Below are 21,873 nucleotides of genomic sequence, written 5' to 3'. Positions count from 1 at the left end.
TGCATAGTCATCCAATCTAGAACAAAGTGACCTCAAAATTTAGTGAGGTCCCGGTCAGAAGTATTCAAAATAGTCACCTTTCAAATTCACTAATGAAGTGATTCCTGCATGGACAGGCAGTTGGATCTATATAGCCACTACATTCCCACCCAACTCTTAAAATTCCGTGACCTCTGAGCCCCCATAATCCCTAAAATTATAAAGTCTGTAGGTGCCCAATGGGGCCCTAGGATTGATTCTAAGCACCTACCACAATCAGGAAGGAACATGTTGGTATATAAACTATTCTCTTTATGTTGACAGCTGCACACAGCAAGGGGATTTGAAAATTCTGCCTCCCAGATCTAACCTATTGACCTAATGGGGAAGAATTTCACATTCAGATTATCTGCTTCATCCAAAAGCTTCTAGAGACTTTATAGGGATTTTTGCTCCATTTTGTGCTTTATCTTTGTAGTCATCTCTGATGACCATTTAACTTTGGTGGTCTCTGTGATATGACTAATGTAGTTATCCCTTCCAGAAACTTCAGTTTGGTAAACAACCCACCTTGGCTGTTTTCAGGCTCACATATTAAGAGAAGGAAAGTTTAAAAAAAAAAAAAAAAAAGTCATACTGACAAATGCCACATTTTATTGCTCAAATTGCAAATTACACTGGAAGGCTAAAACAAGGAAAATCTAGATTAAAAGAGAATATTCTGGAAAAGGTAATAAATATTCAAGTCTAGAGCAAACCCCTTGTGGCTCAGGATACACAGGTTTTCCTAGATTCCCTTTGCCGCTTCTGGATACTACATGGTATAATGAACACTGGCCTTTTAAGTTAGGAAACCTTGGTTGGTTCTTGTCATAACCTCTGTGACATTGCTCCTCTTTGGATCCCAATCTCATGTGTAAAAAGAGAATTCTTCTAGGCAACCTCAAAGATTGCTTCCAATCCTACCATTCTAATTCAAAGCACCACCAATGCACTAAAATCTCACTGAAAAACAGCCTGCCTTCCTTCCTTGATTTTAGTTGGACACTCTCAACAATCCCTCTAAGGATGGTGTCTTCTGCCCACTTTATGAAAGCTGTTTCTCAGGGATTTGGTATCTATTAAGACACCTGAAAGAGCACAGGAGTAAGGTGTCACTAATACTCAATATAAATTTCACCTAAATTCCCTGAGTATTTGTCTGAGATGTAGTAGTAAATATATAGGTAGGTAGGCAAGATAAATTATCAAATGGGCCAAAAAGGCAAATAAATGTGGGTCTGACAGAAGCATCATTCAGATCTTCTTCCAGATTCCTCTGTGTACTGACTGCAACCTTCCATAGTGGGGTTCCTGCTGCTTAGTTTTTTTCTTTTGCTTCAAAAAAATTTTTTTTAAGTAAACAGAAATCTCCACTTCACTCTATAAGGAGGTAGAATGGTCTTTTATTCACTGCATACATAAAAAGATGGGATAATTCTGCAAGTAGAGGAGAGTATTTCCTATCTCCTTCAATGTTTTCAATACAATACTCCTCAGATCCTGTTTGGGCCACTTATGGCTGCGAGTCTCTGTAGTGATCCATAAACTAAAAAGTGATTATCTCTAAAGAATGGGTTACCTCCTTGAAGACATAAGAGCCGAATTCCATTTCCTTCCTTACCTTATTGAGACCAAGTTTGGTCTGCCTCTCTGGACAGTGATGGCTCCATATTAATATGCTTACCTGTTTCCACAAAGTCAACCATACTGTGACTGTGATGGGGAGATTTATCCTTTTCTAGAAAAGATTTAATGCTTTTCATTTTTAGTGACAATGGCCAGCATACCCATAGCTCCTGATGATGAATGTTTACTATCCAACCATTGCTCAACTCTTCCTGGAAACATGGTTTCTGGAAAATTATGGCTAGTGTCATATCTAAGACATTATGATGACTCTTTCTTGCTTGAGATGCACCCAGTCTATAGTGTTTTCACTTGTACAATAGTTGGGCCTCTGACAGCCAATATAAAATATTACAAAAGGATCAATCAATCTCTTTGCACTCAGAAAAGGATTAAGGCCTGGCCCACTATAAGGGCCTACACTAGTTCTGAAATTTTTAATCTTTGAATCCCCTAGGGACTAATAAATGCTAAGTGCTGCCATCAATGGTTTGGATGTCAGTTAAAGACACTGAAGAGTGATAGGAAAGAGCCAATTAGGCCACAGGACATAGATAAGGAGATCACAGTTAGATTATTGTTTTAAAAAGTACAAAAGAGTAATATCATCAACAAACCCCCAAAATTCCATCCAGCCAAAAACTCACAGGTAGGGTGAATCCAAAAGAGTAGTGACCCTGCAAATGAGAAAGTCTGGGCTACAAATTCTCCTAGAAACATATACAATGGCTCAGTTTGGGAGTCCAGCTCCCAAACAGTTCATATTGTCACAAGCCCAAAAGCCCTTGAGGGACAAAAGATGGCAAAGAAAGTCTATTCTCTGCACCTAAATCCCAGATCTCCATGAATCAGTTAATTAAAATTGCAGCAAGAAAAGAAGATGTGAAACACCTTCTCACAAGGTAAAATCTTATGAAATGTTATCAGAAGACCCAATAAAGAACCTATACCCTTAGATCCCCAAGCCAATGTGGCACAACAAGGTGCAGAGTCTATTTCATGCTTTAACTGGGCTGTCTTCAAGCACTCCCCTCATTCAGCAGCAACCACTGAAGTCTCCTTCAGGGCTAGTAAGCAAAGGAACTCCAAAAGAGGTCAGTCTTGTCCCAGCATAGGATAGGATCAAATAAAACACCACCAGCTGAGCTCAGAAACTGCATAAGAAACTGAATGATTATTGTGGGCAATGTTATTTGAAGTCTGAAAAGGAAGGGTGGCAAACGAGATTAGTGAGAAGTCCAGGAAGCAAACAGTTTGTGGTAGAAGAAGAAATATTTCTAATGTGTGCTTCCTCTTCATGCCCAGATCCCAATCTGAGTCAGATGTTAATGCCACAATGTAGAGAGGCTTCAGGCCAAAACCAGCACCTCTGCCTTTAATTTGGGGCAATACACCAACCAATGAGCTATCTCACCCCGGATTCGCTACCGGACACCTATATCTCTACTGCAGCTCACACAAGATGATTCACTGAGCTTTTGGACTTGGAAGAAGAAAATATTAAATAGAGTGGGGGGAATATATGTCAATATGGAAAAGAACAGCAAGTGCAGACATTTGAGAAAGGAGGGTAGAAGTGGGTACTCTGGGATGTGGAGTAAGCTGATAAGATTTCTGCCCATATCCTCATGAGTCTGAAAGATATATCCATCTTGAGAGATAATGACTCCAAAACTACAGTCCAACAGCCCATGAAGAAAGGTTCGACTTTGGTCAGTTCTAAATTGACCTGAGCTACTGCCCATACATGTGGGACTTGGGTCACTGAGGAATTCCTGCATCAGAGCCCCTGCTCTGATGGTTCAGGAATGATGTTGTTCTGTACATTTTAGCACCAAGCACCTCCTCCTGAGAACAGACCTGGCTCCCCCCGGTACTAAGAGGCCAATGGGGGAATCACCAAGTGGAGGATAACATGTAAAGTGATTTGCATAAAACCCCATGGAAATTCAGAGGGAAGTACCAGAAACATCACTGGGACTGCTCTTCCTTCATCATTCCTGCAGCGTTACTCTCCCTCTTGCAGGAACCAGCTGACAACCTTCCTGGGCCTGAAGCATGGTGAAGTCTGTGGGGACTGGCCTAAACAGTCATCCTAGCCCTGAGCTCCATCTGACCCCAACACTACCAGGATAGGGTCAAAAAACTACTGGGAGAATAGACATCCCACATCTTAATAAGCTCAAGGATATCACTTCAAAGCTTTTTGTAACCCAAGTGAGTTATCAGAGAATCTGGAAGATCCTTTACAAATAGCTTAAAAGGATCCAGAGCTTCCCGAGTTCCATAACTTGATGCAGTGAGTGGGGGAAAAGGAGGAACAAGAGGCAAAGAGAAAGAAACAGAAGGCAAAGCTAGGCCCAAGAACAAGTGGATGCCACATGTCCAGACAGCTCTGGCCCCGACCTCCTGGATCTGACTCCTAATGAAAACAGATTCAATATCAGTCTCTGGTCCCCTGAAATGCACCCCCCTGCCATCACTGAAGTATACTTTGTCACTGATTCATAAATGGCCTTGAATGCCAGTTTGACAGTAACAGATGTTACAGGGAAATTTTGCCCTGCCCTGTACAGTAAAGGCTAGACTCTATCTCCTACCTCTGAAGAACAGAGATGAAAGCTTGTTTCAGGCTGGTAGTGGAAATGGAGAAGCAGCATTTACTCCCACATTCCTACTGGGTCATTAAGATAAATTTCAAAATATATTAAATATGAAAAATAATCTGGCAGCCAGTCAAAAACCAGTCAATAGGGGCAGCAAATGGGAAAGAGGTTGCCTGTTCTGCTCCATTTCCAACTGAAGAACTCATGGCCCCAAGAAGCTGAGCAACCAAACTTTTTCGACAGGACTCATCTTCTGGACGTGTTCATGATTTCTGCTCTAGTTTTCTGTAGTGCTGGCCTGCCACAGGCCTTGAAATTTCATCCCTAGCTGACCCAGAGTCAATGAGCAGATACAGGCTAAAAGATGCAAGTCCAGTGAAGGATGCAAGTGAGTCTTCAAGGGAGAGGGTGAGAAACATGGAGAGGCAGGAACACCTGAGTTAGTGTTTCCCAAGCACTCACTATATGCTAGGCACTGTGAAAGAGTTCCTACTTAAATGCTTATCTCAAAGTTGCTATGTGCTGAAGCATAGTCCTTGCCCTCTCCACTCCACTCTGACCAAATGTCTATCTTTCCACAGAAATGGAAGGTGTGAGGGCCAGGAAACTGGAACTAGAGGAAAGTTCTTAAGGCCACAGAGGAAGGTGCCAATCCTGGGCCAGATGCTCACAGCTCCCCTTCAAGGGTTCCCGTCAGTTTCTCCTCATCTGCCTGCTGCTTCTGCTGCTGGATCCTTGCATAGGAAATTGCATCACCCCTGCAGGGAAAAAAAGGAGTCATCCGACAGAGCAATGAGTAAGAAACAAGAAGCAGACCATAGGTTTCTTCCTAAGTTGAAGCTGAAGCAAGGTTGGATTAAGCTCTAGCAAAACCATACAAAGGGTGTTTTGCTTGGTGAAGTTTAAATAAGCAACAGCTTAATTGATCTAGTTCCCAGCTTGTCATTTGTACAGTTCTATCATGAAATGGGCTATACTGATGTCAACTGTTCTACCTCGCTGCTGACTCAGTTTATTGTCCACTAGTATCAATTCTCACCAAAGACTAAGCACTCTGATTTTCCACTTAAGAGGGAATCATAGAGCAGAAAGAGTCTTGGAAGATGGTCCACTCTAATTCCCTCATTTTAAAGATGTGGAAATTGAGACCCAGAAAGGGGAAGTGATTTGTTAAAGTCCCAGTGACAGACTATGTCTCCAGACTCCAGGTTTGGTACTCTATCTACTACACTGCAGCCTCCTATTCTCAACTGAGCTCCAGCTAAACTCTAGAAATTAATAAGAAATAACCTGAGAAATTCTCAACCTGAGTGTCACTGATGCCTCATCTCCGATTCATGCCTACTCTTTGGTTCTGTAATACTGTCATAATCTTCAACTCTATGATTCTTTTCATTTGACCTCCAAATGATCTGGTGACCAAGCTCCTCAGCCCTTTGGTTTTCTTGAAAGAGTATTCTGTAGAACTCTCTTTTTTTCCCCTTTTCTTTTCTTTTTTTTGCTGAGGCATTTGGGGTTAAATGACTTACCCAGGGTCACACAGCTAGGACGTGTTAATCAGATTTGAACTCAGGTCCTTCCTGACTTCAGGGCTGCTGCTCTAGCCACTGCGCCACCTAGCTGCCCTTATCCTGTAGGACTCTTAAGAGAAACTCAGTGGAACTCTCCAATCAGGGGATGATATGCAGGGAGTCTTGGGCATGTTTGGCCTGCCTTTCTCCAGTAATGTGCTCCCTTGGCACATTAAAATGGGCTATCAAGCCATTAGAAAAGCTGAACTGCTGATCTTGCTTAGCTACTAACTTCCTACACAGTCTCAACTACAAATGGGAAGAATCTCCAGACCTTCCTTAGTTACAAACAAGTATCAGAACAGTCAACATCAATAAATGGTTTGGCAACATTAAAACAAGATGAAGAAACAGACATACTTTTTGCCAAGTGCAGAAAGTCCATAAAGCACGCCTGTGGCAAAGGCAATAGCATTTCCCAAAAGGGTGGTCAAAGTCAGGCTGATGACAATAGGGAAAATGGCCATCCTGTAGACAGACAAGAAAAACAGAAATTATGTGGGCTCTTTAGAAAGAGACTCCTCTAGGCTATTTGTATGTGTAGCTGCCCCTTCCCCTTTCATTTCTAAAACGACTCCATCTCGCTCTGATCTTCCACTTGAAGATCACCTAGTCCAATCCTCTCCTTTAACAGATAGGGAAACCAAGGACCAAACAGAGAGAATGTGACTACCTAACATCATACAGCAAATCAGGGGCAAAGCTAAGCCTAGAAATTGAGTCTCAATTCTCAGGTCAATCTCTTTTTACAGTCAAGGATGTATTCCTGATTGCATCATATGGCTGACCTACAGGGAGAATTCCAGGGTTTCAAACTTTTCTTATTACCCACAGCACTCAGCACCCAAAATTCTCACATTAAATATGCAGCAGATCCATTGTCTCAGTACTAAGGCACTTGTGTGGTCATAGTATGAAATATTTGGTTTCATAGATATGTCTTACAGAAACATGTCAGTAAGCTTGAGTGTAGGAACAATATCTCATGTCTCTCCAACTCTCCATGCTTCATAGAGTATCTAACACAGGCTGATCTAGGGCTGACTTAAGTACTCAGTAAATAGTGAAGTAACTTTAGCAGAGCATCTACAAGCAAATGCTAAGCTCTTCACAGAATTATAGTAAATACTATTACAAAGCTATCCTTCCATTTTCTTCTCTCCACTTGGTCAATCTCAATTCTATTCTCCTAACAGGTAATGTTTAAATGGGAAAACATTGCATTTGAAAGGGGAAAACTACTCGAAATAGTTTGCACCTACCAGTTCTACCTACAATGTTCCCCGCCAAGAAGCCAACAAATAGTTAATAGTATTACGTTATTCTGGCTGACGGTCAGGCCTTCTTACCCACAGTAGAAGATAGCCTTCTGCCACGCCCTCAGCCGATCAGCCTTTTCAGCAACTGTGTTTGCAAATTCAATGAACTGGCAACAGAAAGGTGCCTCACACAAAAATAAGATGAAGGCATTTAACCTGCACGAAGGAAGAAAAGAAATGGTGAAAGTCAAGCGGCAGACCAACTGTGCTGGGCAAACCAAACTCCATTCTATGACTGTTCTAAACATGCTTATCTGTCATTCACCTTGCTAATGAAAAGGACTTTGGGAAAAATATAGAATGCTCTCCTCCCAAGCCTCTCGCTACTGATATTAATCCTGCAAGGGATAGTTCAAGCTGTACTTCCTCCAGGAAACTTTTCCCGGGCCCTAAAGAAACAACCTTCATCCTTTTTGAAATGCCAAGTCTCAATTTAATACTAATTTTCTAATTGTTTTCTGATATTCATTTTATTTTCCAAGCAGCCACATAAGAGATTCTGGATCTTATACTTCCCCTTTTGCTCTTCTTACTCCCTATCACAAAAGCAAATATTTTACATAAATTATCTGATTATTAAGAATGTAAACAGTAACTGGAGGAAAAAATTCGCTACTTGCTAAAAGCAAGTTGGACTCAAGATCTTGGAGCTGGAAGAACTCCAAATGACCACATTATCCAGTCCATTCTTAGCTGGGCAAAGCTTTCCACTATTAACTCCACATAATCTTGGACAAAGCATCATCTTTCTGGGCTTCAACAATTCTCCTCTTTAAAACAGGATTTGAATTACAACAGATCTGATAATTCTGCCATTCTATTGAATATATAAGTCAATAGTAATAAATAGATAGCTATCTTTAAAATTCTCCAAATAGAACTATTCTTTTAAGTGTTTAACCAAACTTTTTGGGTTTGTAATCTGTGAAAGACAAGTCTAACCAAACTCCCTTAGTATACAATTTTTAAAACTACCTGAGAGATTTTACATCCTAGTTAGCAAGTCCCCATTTTCTTTTGTTTGGTCCTCAGAAGAAATGCTCAGCATATTCCTTGCAACTAACTTCTCAAATATACTGACCTTTTCTTCTCTGCCAACTCTTGAAAAAATGGCCTATTTTCTATCTCTTTAGAAGCTTCTCTCTGGACTCTCTCCAAGGTTGATATTTAGTTTTATCTCTGGCTCCCCCTGCCAGCCAGATGCTATCACTGACTTGCTTCTCCCACCCATGACCTCACACCATCTATGTGAAGGAACTAGTTTCCACTCCAAGAAGTATGTAAGCAGTGGGAGACAAAGAGCATGGGAGGTGGGAAAAGAAGCCTAATTCCTCAGTATTCCCTTCAAAAATAGACAAAATATTAAAAAAAAAAAAAAAAAAAAAAAAAAGTAACTGCTAGAAACTCTCAAAAAATTGTTTTTAAGAAAAAAACCCTCAAAAATAAAGTTTTAACACGATAAAAGACTATGAATTAATAGAAACAGAGGCAGAAACACAAGAAAATATCTAAAAATCACCTGATTAATGATTACCTTGCCTCACTATCAAGCCAACCTCAAGGTATTCTGATAGTTGGTATCTTGTACAGAATCCCCAGTCTTCTACTCCAAGTTTATTAATGCCACTAATTCTTGCACACCTCTTTCCTACAGCCTGGTTCTCATGATTCTGGGATCCACCTGATATTTCCAGTTCTGATGCTGCCCAGGGTCCCCACAAGATATTCAGTCTTTCCAAATTCTTTTTACAAGTTAGAAACCCATGTATAATGCTCCAATAAGAGTCTGAGTATGAGATATCCTATCTGAGTCTAGATAGACAAAGAAAGGAAAAGAGAAAAAAAGGGGAAAGAAGGTGGAAGGGGGGAAGAAGGAAGGGAGAGAGGGAAGGATGGATTTATTTATCATGTAGTAGGTGCTAGACACTACATTAAGCACTTAAAAAATATCTCATTTGATCCTCACAAGAACCTTGGGAGGTAAGTACTATTACTCTTCCCACTTTAAAGTTGAAGAAAATGAGGCAAAGTTAGAGGCTAAGTGCCTTACTCTGGATCTACACTAGCTAGTGTCTAAAGTCAATTTTTTTTTGCAGCTGGGATTAAGTGACTTGCCCAGGGTCACACAGCTAGGAAGTGTTAAGTGTCTGAGACCAGATTTGAACTCGGGTCCTCCTGAATTCAGAGCTAGTGCTCTATCCACTGCGCCACCTAGCTGCCTCTAAAGTCATATTTGAATCCAGGTCTTTCTGACATCAAGTCCAGTGCTTCTATCTACTCCAAAAAGATGGATAAAATATATGAAGGGAAAAAAGAGCCCTGACCTAGAAACCACATCTAGCCAGCAGACCACCCAACAGAGACAAGATCACTGGTATTACTTACATCATCCACACACCGGCTGCAATGTTGAGGGGATGAATGGTGATACAGTTGAAGAGGCCAGAAATTGCACAAGCTTGAAAACAAGAGATATTGACTAGAATTAGCAGCAAATATGGAACAATGCCAAGCAAGAAACTTGATTAGAAATCTGCATCATTATTTTTTTTTCAGTAAACATTTATGCTTAATATATAAGATCAAACTGCATGTATTAAATTTAGATTTTTTTTTCATTAAATACATACACTTAAAGCCAAGAATATCAAACTCAATTTGATAATCTCATATTACTTTCAGAATGTGGGAAAATACATGTAATTATATGAAAACATTCAATTAATAAGTTTTAGAATTTTGGCTAATTAGGAGCTTGTCATACAACAGTTATCATTTTTAAAGTGTTCAATTAAAATTCAAGTATGTTATCTTATTCAGTTCTTTCCTAATTCTTATTCAGTTATTTTCCTAGAAGTTTACATAACTTGGCACAAACTTTTAAACTAAATGTTGAAAAATACTAAAGGTATACCTAACTAGACTATACTTCAATTTCTGATTGTTTCTCATATATTAATCTCTCTTGGACTGAAGATTTGTTTTAAAAATTTCCAATTCAATTTTCCAATTGATAGTGCAATTACTTTCTTTAAGAGAGAAATCTGCATCATTAAATAACTAATCCCTTAGGTTTGTCTAACAACTCCAAAACTTAAACTTTACAAAGAACTTTTACACACATTTACTTATTTGAGAGCCAAAGTCATCACACAGAGAATGGGAGGACAAAGTCAAGTTCAATTCTTTTAACCCAATTCCATGCTGATCCTACTGTGGTCCAAGAAATCTGACTCTATGATAGGCAGGAAAATGGTCTCTAGTACTTTCCCTTGGAGCCTAGATGAGGTTCTAAAAGCTGTGAGGTATTGATAAAATATTATACCAAACAATGAGGATGCAGCAAAAGGAAATCAATTAACAAGCATTTATTAAATCTATTATGTACTGGCTCTTGACTACTACGTCCTTGGGATTTTTAGCCTCATTCAATTGAGGGGAGATATCTGTCTACAGGCAAATACAAGGGACAAAAATAAAACTCTTCCATGTCCCTAAGAAGCTTTCGTGCTATAGGGAAAGATGATATATATCCAGATAAGTATATACAAAGTAATGTAAAGGCAGGGAGAAGGAGGAAAAATTAGCAGCAGAAAGATAAGTAGAGGCTTCACACAGAAAATGATGCTTGGGCTGAGCCGGAAAGAAACCAGAGATCTAAGAGCTGGAAGAAAGGAGAGCAGACATTCTAGGTCTGGGGAACAAAGACATGAAGACAGTTGATAATAATACATGAGGAACAGCAAAAAACCTGGTCTGGTTGGACCACAGAGTATGTTAAGAGAAGCTAAACAAAAAGATTGTAAAGGCCAGTTGCAACCAAGATGGGTATTATTTTAAACTCCAAATAGAGGAGCCAGTCCTTTATTCTAGAGGTGGAAGAAAGTCACTGGAATTTACTGAACAGGGAAGTGATACAACCAGAACCTGTACTTTGGGAAGAATGTGGTTATGGGGAATAAGGGAAACTGGAGTCAAACTCACTTGAGCAAGAGTATTCTAGGTACAGAGAAGCTCACAACAAAAAGAGGAAGGTAAATGTTAAGCACAAATATGACTTTAACTAAGCAAGGAAAGAAGGCCTCACAGCGGGAGGGAAGGGGGGACAGTTATCAAACAGTTCATTAAACTTGCACCAACTTCTCTGCACCTGATCTGGCTAACATGGAATGGATTTCTCCAGTGAAATTTTACCTGGGTTACAGGAGATAGGGGAAGGAAATGTACAGGCCAAACCTTCTCTCTCCCTCAGAAAGATGCCAGACTTTTCCCAACAATGAGGTGACTTACCCCAATTCCAATAGACTTGTGATGGAGAGAGTCATTTGCATCCAGAGGGGAGGACTGGAGGCTGAATGTGGATCACAACCTAGTAGCCTCACTTTTTTGATGTTTGCTTGCTTTTTTTTCCTTTTTTTTTCTTTTTTGATGTCATTTATCTTGTGTTAAGATGATAAATGTGGAGATATGTTTAGAACTGCACATATTTAACCTATACTGGATTACTTGCTCTCTAGGGGAGGGGAGTAGGAGAAGGAAGAAAAATGTGAAACACAAGGTTTTGCAAGGGTGAATGTTGAAAATTATCTTTGCATGTATTTTGGAAATAAAAAGCTATTACTAAAAATTTATTTTTTAAAAGAAAGATGCCAGGGGTTATTATTTCTTCTGATGCTGACTAGGCTTGTTGCCTAAATTTGGGGTTAATTATGTTCAAGGCATATAAGTGATGTAAACATACTACTTAGTCCAGACTCCTCATTTTATAGATGGGGAGATTACAATGCAGTGCTAAGCAGTGACTTACTTCAGGTAATACAGAATGAGGTAGTGACCCAAATGATGACAAAAATAAACTTCTGTTTTCTACTCCACTGTTCTTCCTTGATTGAGAATTTGCTCATACAAGTCAGTCAGATGGGGAGCACAGACAGAATGGAAGTCTATAAGAAAGGGTTCTATTGGGAACTTGCATGGGGAAAATAAGTGTTCCTTTCTTTTCTCTAATGTTTCCTTTCCTTGTGAAAATATCAAAAAGGGTTTTTTTTTGTTTGTTTGTTTTAATTTAACTGGATTATATGGTAAAGAAAATATGGGAGGCTAAAGGATTTGGATTTTACAGGATTCCTTTAACAGGATTCTAACCTTTGTAGATAGAAATGACTTGGTCACTCTTGAGCTGTTCTTGAAATAATACTGCAGCAACCAAGTCATTTCTACAAAGGTGAAATAAAGGAATATGAAGGAAGACGCTATCAACATCTAGAGAAAGAATGGAGAGATATGTGTCTACTGATAACCATTCCTAAGGCGAGTGGGAAGGAAGAAAAAAATTACATGATAATTTTATTGTACATTTGTAATGAAAATATAATAGATATATGTGCAGTTTCAGGTGTAATCCTTTTTTTTTTCCCTACCTCAGTTATGGAAATGCTTGTTTTATCTAAGTTCATAATTTTTAAAAGGATCCCAATATACCTATATCATTTCCTTCAATTTCTAGATTTTGACAGGTCAGGGCTCTTTAAAAGAGGAAGGGAATAAATTTAATACCTTACAGAACTCACATGTCTCTAGTTTCATGACTCTTCCTTATTTCTTCATCCATCTCTTCTAGTGAAACCCTACTGGATCCCTATTGAAATGTGAGGTCCTTTAGGGCAGGACATTGTTTTTGTCTTTCTTGTATCTCCAGTGTTCAGCACAGAGCCTTGCACAAAGCAAACATTCAATAAATGCTAGTTGACTGGCTCAAGGCTTAGAAACCTCTTCACTAAGAAATCTTAACTAAATCTTCTTGGTTAAAAGTCAATCCCTTCCTCTTCTCAAATCCCTTAGAAGTTTTTTAAATGCTTCTGGCAGAGAGAGGCCTGGAGAACTGAGTGTGGACCACAACATAGCATTTTCACTCTTGCTGTTGATGTTTGCTTGCATTTTGTTTTCTTTCTCAGGTGTTTTTTTTTTTTTTCTTTCCTAGATCCAATTTTTCTTGTGCAGCAAGATAACTGCATATATATATATATATATATATATATATATATATATATATATATATATATATATATATATATATATATATATTTACACACACACACACACATATATTGGATTTAATATATACTTTAATATATTTAACATGTATGGGACTATCTACCATCTAGGGGAGGGGATGGGGGAATGAGGGAAAAATTTGGAACAGAAAGTTTTGCAAGGGTCAATGTTGAAAAATTACCTTTGTATATGTTTTGTAAATAAAAAGCTTTAATTTAAAAAAAAAATGCTTCTGGCAGTCCAACTGGCATTATCCATCTTAGTGTATATATTTGGTCTCCCTTATTAGACTGTGAGTTTTATGAGGTCAGCAACTGTCTTAATGAACTTTGTAAGGCTCAGGACTAAGTCCCTGAGCACATAGGCAGAAACTGAAAAGAGCACTGGTTCTGCAGTTAGAGAAACAGCCTTTTAAATTCTCTCTCAGAAACTTTAGCATTATTTAGACAAGGTGATTAACCAATCTGGGTCTCATTTTGGAAAATGAGAGAGTTGAACCACATCCAAAGCCCCTCCAGCTCAAGCTCTATGATATTAATAATCAATTACTGAGTTAGGACCAAGATTTTTTCAGTTCCAGAAAGATTTTACTGATAATGAGAGTGGATTAACTTTCTTAACAATCTAGTTCAGACCCCACTCAGGTGGGGAAGCCCAAAGTGCTCTACTTTAGAACGCTGATAAGTTCTTTTGATTAAATTGCCTCAGGCTGGGTTAAGTAAATGACATAATCAAAGTCTCCCAGACCCTAATTAGGTCTATCTCTCATTATACATTTATTCATTCTTATTACTTGTTAAACAGAGTTGATTGCCACCCACAGGAACATTCACCCTTCCAAGGGCATATAAGCACTAAGTTCCATAAGGGGGTTCTGGTATTCAATAAAGTCACTGACCATTTTATGAATAGTATGCTAACATTATTAATAAAATAATTGCCCCAAAACGATGTCTCTCAAACTTATTAAATATCACATTCCCATACTAGTGTTTAACAAGTATTTAAAGGATTACAATGAGTTTTAAGCCCTTGTTTCAAAGTAGGGAACAAGCAGGAACATTCAAACTATAACAAAATTACACTGAAAGAATTATTCCCCACAAGTGAATATTCCAAATAACTGATGATTATTCATAACGATAACAACAAAATAATAACATTCATGTAGCACATACTATATACCACTGTGCTAAGTGGCATTTACAATTATTATTTCACTTGATCTTCACAGTAACTCTGCAAGGTAAGTGTTATTATATGCCCATTTTACAAATAAGAAAACTAAGGTGAAATTCCAATAGTTGTGATGGAGAGAGCCATCTGCATCCAGAGAGGACTATGGGAACTGAATGTGGATCACAACATAGTACTTTCACTTTTTTTTACTGCTGTTGTTTGCTTGCTTGTTTGTTTTTTGTTTTGTTTTTTTCCTTTTGATCTGATTTTTCTTGTTCAGCATAATAAATGTGAAATTATGTTCCTAAAAATTGCATCGATTTTATCCTATATTGGATTATTTGCTATGGCGAAAGGGAAGGGAAAAAAAATTTGGAACACAAGATTTTGCAAGAGTGAATGTTGAAAAATATCTTTGCATGTATTTTGAAAAAAAAAAGATATTTTAAAAAAAAGATGAAAACAGGCGAACAGAAGTTAAAAAACTCTCTAGGAATCAAACGACAGTAAGTGTCTGAAGTCAAATTTGAATTCCAGTCTTCCTTACTATAGTCCCTTATGCCCTTTGCTACATAATCATAAATCCTTTTGTCACAGTCTGGTTCAGGATACCATCCTACTTCTACTCTAGCCTTTGTCACTCCAGTCCTGCTCTACAGCAACAATCTCTTAAGTGGTCTCCCTGTTTCCAATATATCCAGTTTCCAATCCACTCTCCACTAACTGCCAAAAGCACATTTTCCTTCTCATCATTCACTAGCTCAAGATTTTTTTTTTTAGTGCTTCTCATATTACTCTAAGATAAAACACAAATTTCTCAACTTAGCATTTAAAGACCTTCAGTTTGGTTACTGCCTATCTTTCCAGGCCAATTTCAAATGACTCCCCTTTCCATGTCCTTTATATTTTATCCAGAATGACCTACATTTTGTTTCTTTAACTCAGCATTCTATCTCTTCTATCAAGTTATCCTGCATGCCTAAAATGTACTAACCTCCCCCTTTTTTAAGCTTTAATAATTTGTTTTGTTATTCTGAATTTCAGAAACATCAAGAAACAAGTCCATTTCTATTGCAGGCAATGAACATTAAGTGTTCATTACATGCCAAACACTGTGTTAAATGCTGAGAATTCAGAAAAAGCAAAAACAAAAACTGAGTTCTCCTCAAGAGTTCAAATTCTAATGGTGGAAACAATATGCAAATATTGTATATATAAGATACATACATTGCAAATGGAAAACAATCTCAAAGGGAAGACATTAGTATTAGGGAGGACCAGCAAGACCTACAGTAGAGGATGGATCAATTTTGAAAGAAGTCAGGGAAGAAAAAAAAAAAACAAAGATTATATCTGAAATCATAAATCACTATTATACATCTCTTTTTAAAAATATATACTAAATATAAAGTTTCAAAGCTGTACTACTTTATGACTCCTTCCGACTTTTGTGCATTTTTGTTTTCTTAAAAAACTGTTTCAATGTCCCTATTTTCTTTTTGGGGAGGTATGAGGGTGGTGTCATTATTACTAGTCCCCTCTTACCAAAATGTTTAATAGCTTTTCATTTTTCAAAATATACGCAAAAATGGCTTTCAACATTCATCCTTGCTAAACCTTACATTGTTGGTGGAATTGTGAATACATCCAGCCATTCTGGAGAGTGATTTGGAACTGTGCTCAAATAGTTATCAAACTGTGCATACCCTTTGACCCAGCAGTGTTATTACTGGGCTTATATCCCAAAGAGATCTCAAAGAAGGGAAAGGGACCTGTTTGTGCCAAAATATTTGTGGCAGCCCTCTTTGTAGTGGCCAGAAACTGGAAACTACATGGATGTCCATCAATTGGAGAATGGTTAGGTAAATTGTGGTATATGAATGTTATGGAATATTATTGTTCTCTAAGAAATGACCAGCAGGATGAATACAGAGAGGCTTGGAGAGACTTACATGAACTGATGCTGAGTGAAATGAGCAGAACCAGGAGATCATTATACACTTCAACAGCAATACTGTATGATGATCACTTCTGATGGACAAGGCCCTCTCCAACAATGAGATGAACCAAATCAGATCCAATTGATCAATGATGGACAGAATCAGCTACACCCAGAGAAAGAACACTGGGAAATGAGTGTGAACTGTTTACATTTTTGTTTTTCTTCCCAGGTTATTTTTACCTTCTGAATCCAATTCTTCTTGTGCAACAAGAGAACTGTTTGGTTCTGCACAGTATATTGTATCTAGGATATACTATAACATAATTAACATGAATGAGACTGCTTGTCATCTAGGGGAGGGGGTGGGGGGAAGGAAGGGAAAAGTCGGAACAGAAGTGAGTGCAAGGGATAACGCTGTAAAATTAACCATGCATATGTACTGTCAATAAAAAGCTATAATTTAAAAAAACAGTTCAGGGTCTAGTTCATAGACGTTCGGGCTCAAACCTTGCCCTCAGAAGACTTCAGCATACAGACTGATACTTCCTCAAATACCTCACTTCCCAGTTCCTCAAACTAATGCGCACCTACATTGGTGAAGTATGCTCAGGGAGAACTCCCCCAAACAGTGAAATTACAGGTCTGGTCCCTATCCCGAATCTTAACCAAGCACAACCAACCCGAGGTAAAGGAAGGAAAACTACTAACAGGAGCAGGAAGAGGTCAGCCGGCGCCCAAGCGCTCCGGACCTGGGGGTGGAGAAAATGCTGGCTCCAGGGGCCGAGGAGGAGGGGCCCTCGTCTCCTCTGGCTCCTGACCAGTTTTACGCCCTCCCAAGGATAAGTTATTTCTATAAATATCTGGTTTTATCTGTGTTCTGTAATATCAGCTCACCAGCCATTCCCTCCCATCCATATCTCCGCGCTCGGAGCCTCCCTATTAGTAAATAGCAACTTGGCAACTCCCACGGCAAAGCCGGGGAAATCCTGGAAGCTCCGACGCCTGGGCCCAGGGCCCCGCTCCTACCCTACACCCGTGACACTTTCCTACTGTCCCTCCGCCCTCCTCAGTTTCCTCGTGTGTAGAATGGGGATAGCAGCAGCATCTCCGCCCTTCCAGGATTGTGCTAAGAGTCAATAAGAGAAAGTGCTCAGTTCAGCGCCGGCCCGTAGTAGGCAGACAGATGGAGAACTCATTATGATTCCCAGGTCTGTGCTCCCCGCCTGAGGCCCGACTAGGTTTTATTTACACCAGACACAAAGCCTGGAGCGTAGTAGGTCCTTAACGACTGACTTTCCCCCAGTAAGTCTTTCTCGGCTCCTTCCAGTGTGACATGTTTTTTTTTTTTATTTGTGTGTGTGTGGGGGGAAGAGCAGCCCAGGGAGGGGAGCTGGTGTAAGGGTCATTTCCAACCAACCGGGGCGGTGAATAAGGATGCGTTGCTGGGAGACGGGCAGGAGGAGGATGTCGGGAAGGGAAGGATGATGGATGGGCGGCCTCATTCATTCCCGGCCCTCGGCCATATAACACACACACAGAACCAGGCGCCCGGGCAGCCCCGGAGCAAGGAGGCAAAGGCCCGGGACGGGGGGTTCGGCTCAGCATTTCGTCCGAGAGACAGTCCGGTAGAAAAGGAAAAGTGACCAGCAGGAGACGAGGCAAGGAGGGGAGGGGAGGGGAGGAGGTGTGAGAGGAGGCTCCCGCAGAAGCGCATGCGCGTGAGCCTAGACCGAGGGGCTGCGGAGGAGGGAGCGAGTCAACGGATGGGGGCGGGGAATACTCACAGATGCCCCCCATGACCCCAGCCAACCGGCACAGCCATCGGTACCACCACATCATGCCATCATCCTGCGGGGATGGAGAGGAGGCGTCGGACGACGAAGTCTCCCCACCCAGAGAGCTCATGGTGTCGTCCTGGCGGGAGGAGCGCTCCCCCGCTGCCCCCTAACCCCCTTCTTCGCCCAGTCCGTCACAATAGGGCGCCCCCTCCGCCAACCACCAGCAGCTCCACGTCGCTGAAGACGCGCTGAATTGTGGGGCTATGGCTCGGGGGTGAGGGAACGCCCCCTCATTAGCATACCGGGTGTGGCTTGGGACGGGAGAGAGCCTGCACAGGTGCGAGCAGTTGCAGAAACCACCCCCTCAATTAGCATGAGGAGGGGCGAGCTCGTCCTAAGCTGGGCCAGCAGTGCGCGGGGGCTGAAAGGTAGCCGCTGCTCGCCGCCTGGACTCCGGGGCTTCTGCAGAAGCGAAGGTACTTGGCGTTCCCGACACTGTAACGGACGGAGAAAGCTCTGCCAAGGTAAAGTGAGCCGCCGAGTTGAGTGACGGGAAGATCCGGACGCGCCGTGGGAGCTCCGGCCGTGAGAGCGATCCGTCTCTACCTTTCCTGCAGAGCGCCCCCGCCCCAGGACGCCTTGACGTGTTGTCACTGGGGTCCCTGATACTCGGCGCCTCGCGCCCTCAGTCACTCCTTCCCTCGGGAGGGCTGAGCTTTAAACCCCAAAGGCTTCCTTTCTGGAAGGTTCGCAATGCTCCGTTAATAACACTTTCCGCCAGCAGGCTTGCTCGGCCCTGTCGGGCTCCTCACGACTCTGGGACCAGGATGCCCCAGGCCCGTCTCCTCACACGGCACTCCCCACCTCTGCCTTTCCCTCCTTTTGCCTCTAATTTTTCCTGATATCAGGGTTTTTGTCCTTCCAATAACTGGTCTCAGTATTAGTTGATTTGATCTTGATGTTCACTGGATTCCCAAAAGTTCCCATGAGCACAGGGTTATGCAGGGTAAATGGTGAAAACTATCTTTGCATGTAGTTTGAAAATAAAAAGCTAGTATAAAAAAAAGGTCTTCTTCATGAACATTCGAAAGTGTTGATTCTGAAGTTTCCCTAATAACCAGCTCCCAGAGCCGCATTACTGCTGGAAAAGCCGTCTCTCTGACGGATCTTCGTGGGCGGGGCTAAAGCTCTCCAGACTCACCTCGGCCTTAGGTGCCAGGAACAAGTGCCCTAACCTCCCGCCGCTGGGCCGTCCGCCGGGACTGCGCGGCCCAGGGACGTGAAACCCGACACTGCTGCTGTTTCTCTCCCTGGCTTGCCAGCAAGAGATGCCGTGATCCTAGGCTTTTTAAAGTTAAGCTTCAAGACCGTGTTGTACTCTATCCTTCCACCCTCATCAAAAGGCTTCTCGGTGATTCTTCACTTTACACGGGAGAAGCATTGTCTGCGTATCTGAGGACTCTGAGATGGCATTTCCCTCAGCGGCCTTAATTCTGGCTTTTAATTCAGCCAGCTTGGTGTTTCTCAGAATGTGCTCTATTAGGTAAATAAGATGGACAATCGCCACCTTGTCGCGTCCTTTCCCAATCTCCACCTAATCCCTTGTTCCATGGTCAGGTCTAGCTGCTGAGCCACACTCGGCTCTGTCTCTGAGGATTTGCCATGCTATTGTGATCTGCAGACAGGCTTTCCTGTCTTTTTCTGGAACTCCAGCAAACATGGCAGTCTGGCCTCTAGTTTCTCTGCTGGCGCTTCGGAACTTCTCAGCTCCCGCCCTGCTGAAGCCGGGCTTTCGGAACCTCAATGTAACCTTAATGGCGGTGAAATTCACACAGGTTTCAGTAACTGAATACTGCCCTTCTTTAGGATTGGGACGGGGCCACTGATGTTTTCTAGATTCGCTGGCGCGTTAAAGTGCAGCATTGTAACAGCTTTTTTTCATCGTTATTATTATTATTATTATTGATTGTTTCTGAGGCTGGGGTAAGTGACTTGCCCAGAGTCACACAGCTAGGAAGTGTTAAGTGTCTGAGATCACATTCGAACTCGGGTCCTCCTGAATTCAAGGCTGGTGCTGGGTCCGCTGCGCCACCTAGCGGCCCCATTGCCACCTCTTTTTAATCTCTCCTACTTCTATCAGTTTTTTTCTCCTTTTATTATGCCCATTTTTTGAATAAAACTTTCCTGTGATCTCTTAATTTCTAGGAGACCTCATGCTTTTCCCATTCTATTGTTTCCTTCTTTGCATTTGAAAAAATAATTGGTTCGTGTTGTTTGCTTTTGTTTTTTAGTTTCATTGTAAGATTAAGAATCTTTCAGATGATTTCAGAAAACCTAGCCCTAACAGCTCTGCCAAACATAGGTATTGTATTAAATCCAGGTTCCTACAGAATAGATGGATTGACAAGACTGTGTCATTTAGTAGCAGATAATTTAAGATAAGAGATATCTCTTTGTAGGAATAAAATAATCATAGCTTTATGAGACTATTTAAAAGGTTTAAATTCTCCTCTCTGGCATCTGGCGAAAGGGTGGTTTCACTAAATATTAGTTCCTCTTTCCAGATTTGTAGATAAGCACTTTTCTCTCTCTCTTGAGCTAAAGGTTATATATAAATTGAGTTAGGAGTATCTTTTAACGTTGGGTTTCCTTTTCTGGTAGCTAAAGATCACAGGTTCCACTTTCCCAGTCTTTGGGGAAAACTGCAGGTCCTTTTAAAATAAGCTTTCTGATTTACAAAAGGCATCAGCTGAAAGGATTCTAGGATAACCTCACTTTGACAGCCGAATATTGCTAACAGTAAAGCTTGGGTTAAGAAAGCATGGGAGAAGCATACTAGTCAGATGGCCTGTACTGTCCAGCTGAATTATGTTCAAGTTTTCTGAGATGGTTGCAATTTTTAAAGTCTTTTATGTTATAAAAATAAGCTGTACAAATCACTTTTTTTTTAATCATTACTCACTGAGGCATTAGTTGACCTGATTCAATGGTAACCTGTTGATCATTACTATTAAGTCAGTATTTGCTTCCTTAGAAACTGTATTATTTTTGCTTTCAGATAATTCATTTTTAACACATTGCTCATTTAAGAAAACCTTATTTCTCTTTGCTATTTTGTGTAATTCTCCATTCAATTGAGTATATCTTCCCCTTTGTCTTCTTTACCTTTGCTTTCCTCCTTTACTCAGATATCCTTTCCCTAACTAAAGCCTCATTAGAGAGCCATTTTCCTTTTTTACTCCTTTTCTTTGGGATGTTTTTTGTTGTACAATATTTCAAACCTTTCTCCATAGTTCTTCAGGAACTCTTTAAACTTTATGTAATTCCTTAAATCTTTTCATCACCTCCACTTCATAATAAAAAGGACATTACTTAGGTAATACCCATATAGTCTGATGGTCTTCCTTCAATTTAAATCTAAATTTTGCAATAAAAATGATCTGATCCACAATCAGCTCCAGATCTTGTTTTAACTGACTGTATAGAGCTTTTCTACCTATACTATATATACACCATACTATACAAAGAATATAATTAGTTTACTTTGACATTGACCATCTGGCAACATCTATAAGTAGAATGACCTTTTGGGTTGTTGGAAAAAGTATTTGCTATGATCAGTGAGTTATCTTGATAAAACTTTTTGTGTGTGAATACTTTGCTTCATTTTGTACTCCCAGGCTAAACCTATCTGTTATTCCAATTATTTTTTGATTTTCCTACTTCAGCATTCCAAACCCTTTTGATGAATATGACATCTTTTGGGGGCATTATTTC

The 21,873-nt window shown here is 40.5% G+C and overlaps 1 protein-coding gene across 2 annotated transcripts; it reads right to left on the bottom strand.

The window, feature by feature from the left end:
• Positions 1-613: 613 nt before the first annotated feature.
• CACFD1 (calcium channel flower domain containing 1) lies at positions 614-21,849 on the bottom strand. Of its 2 annotated transcripts, none has more exons than XM_074294038.1 (5): positions 18,103-21,849; positions 9,508-9,601; positions 7,174-7,346; positions 6,185-6,292; positions 614-5,011 (listed from the first exon to the last, which is right to left on the bottom strand). In XM_074294038.1, exons 1-5 carry the CDS (start codon positions 18,138-18,140, stop codon positions 4,921-4,923), a joined length of 504 nt encoding a protein of 167 aa, XP_074150139.1. In that variant the 5' UTR covers positions 18,141-21,849; the 3' UTR covers positions 614-4,920. The 2 variants fall into 2 exon arrangements, with proteins under 2 accessions (XP_074150139.1, XP_074150138.1); XM_074294037.1 differs by having other exon boundaries at positions 7,174-7,299; positions 9,529-9,601; positions 18,103-18,418.
• Positions 21,850-21,873: the final 24 nt, after the last annotated feature.

The sequence above is a fragment of the Sminthopsis crassicaudata genome, chromosome 2 (genome assembly GCF_048593235.1).
Source record: "Sminthopsis crassicaudata isolate SCR6 chromosome 2, ASM4859323v1, whole genome shotgun sequence".
NCBI classification, from domain to species: domain Eukaryota; kingdom Metazoa; phylum Chordata; class Mammalia; order Dasyuromorphia; family Dasyuridae; genus Sminthopsis; species Sminthopsis crassicaudata.
Note: the sequence above shows the minus strand (reverse complement) of the source record. Positions and strands in the feature narration are given on the sequence as shown.

Excerpts from the sequence above, each read along its gene's own strand:
- CACFD1 (XM_074294037.1), bottom strand. The coding sequence starts at position 18,223 with ATGAGCTCTCTGGGTGGGGAGACTTCGTCGTCCGACGCCTCCTCTCCA. Across the intron at positions 7,300-9,528 it reads GCAGCCGGTGTGTGGATGAT|GTTAAATGCCTTCATCTTAT; the intron begins GTAAGTAATACC and ends TCCTTCGTGCAG. Across the intron at positions 5,012-6,184 it reads CTTTCTGCACTTGGCAAAAA|GGGTGATGCAATTTCCTATG; the intron begins GTATGTCTGTTT and ends TTTTCCCTGCAG.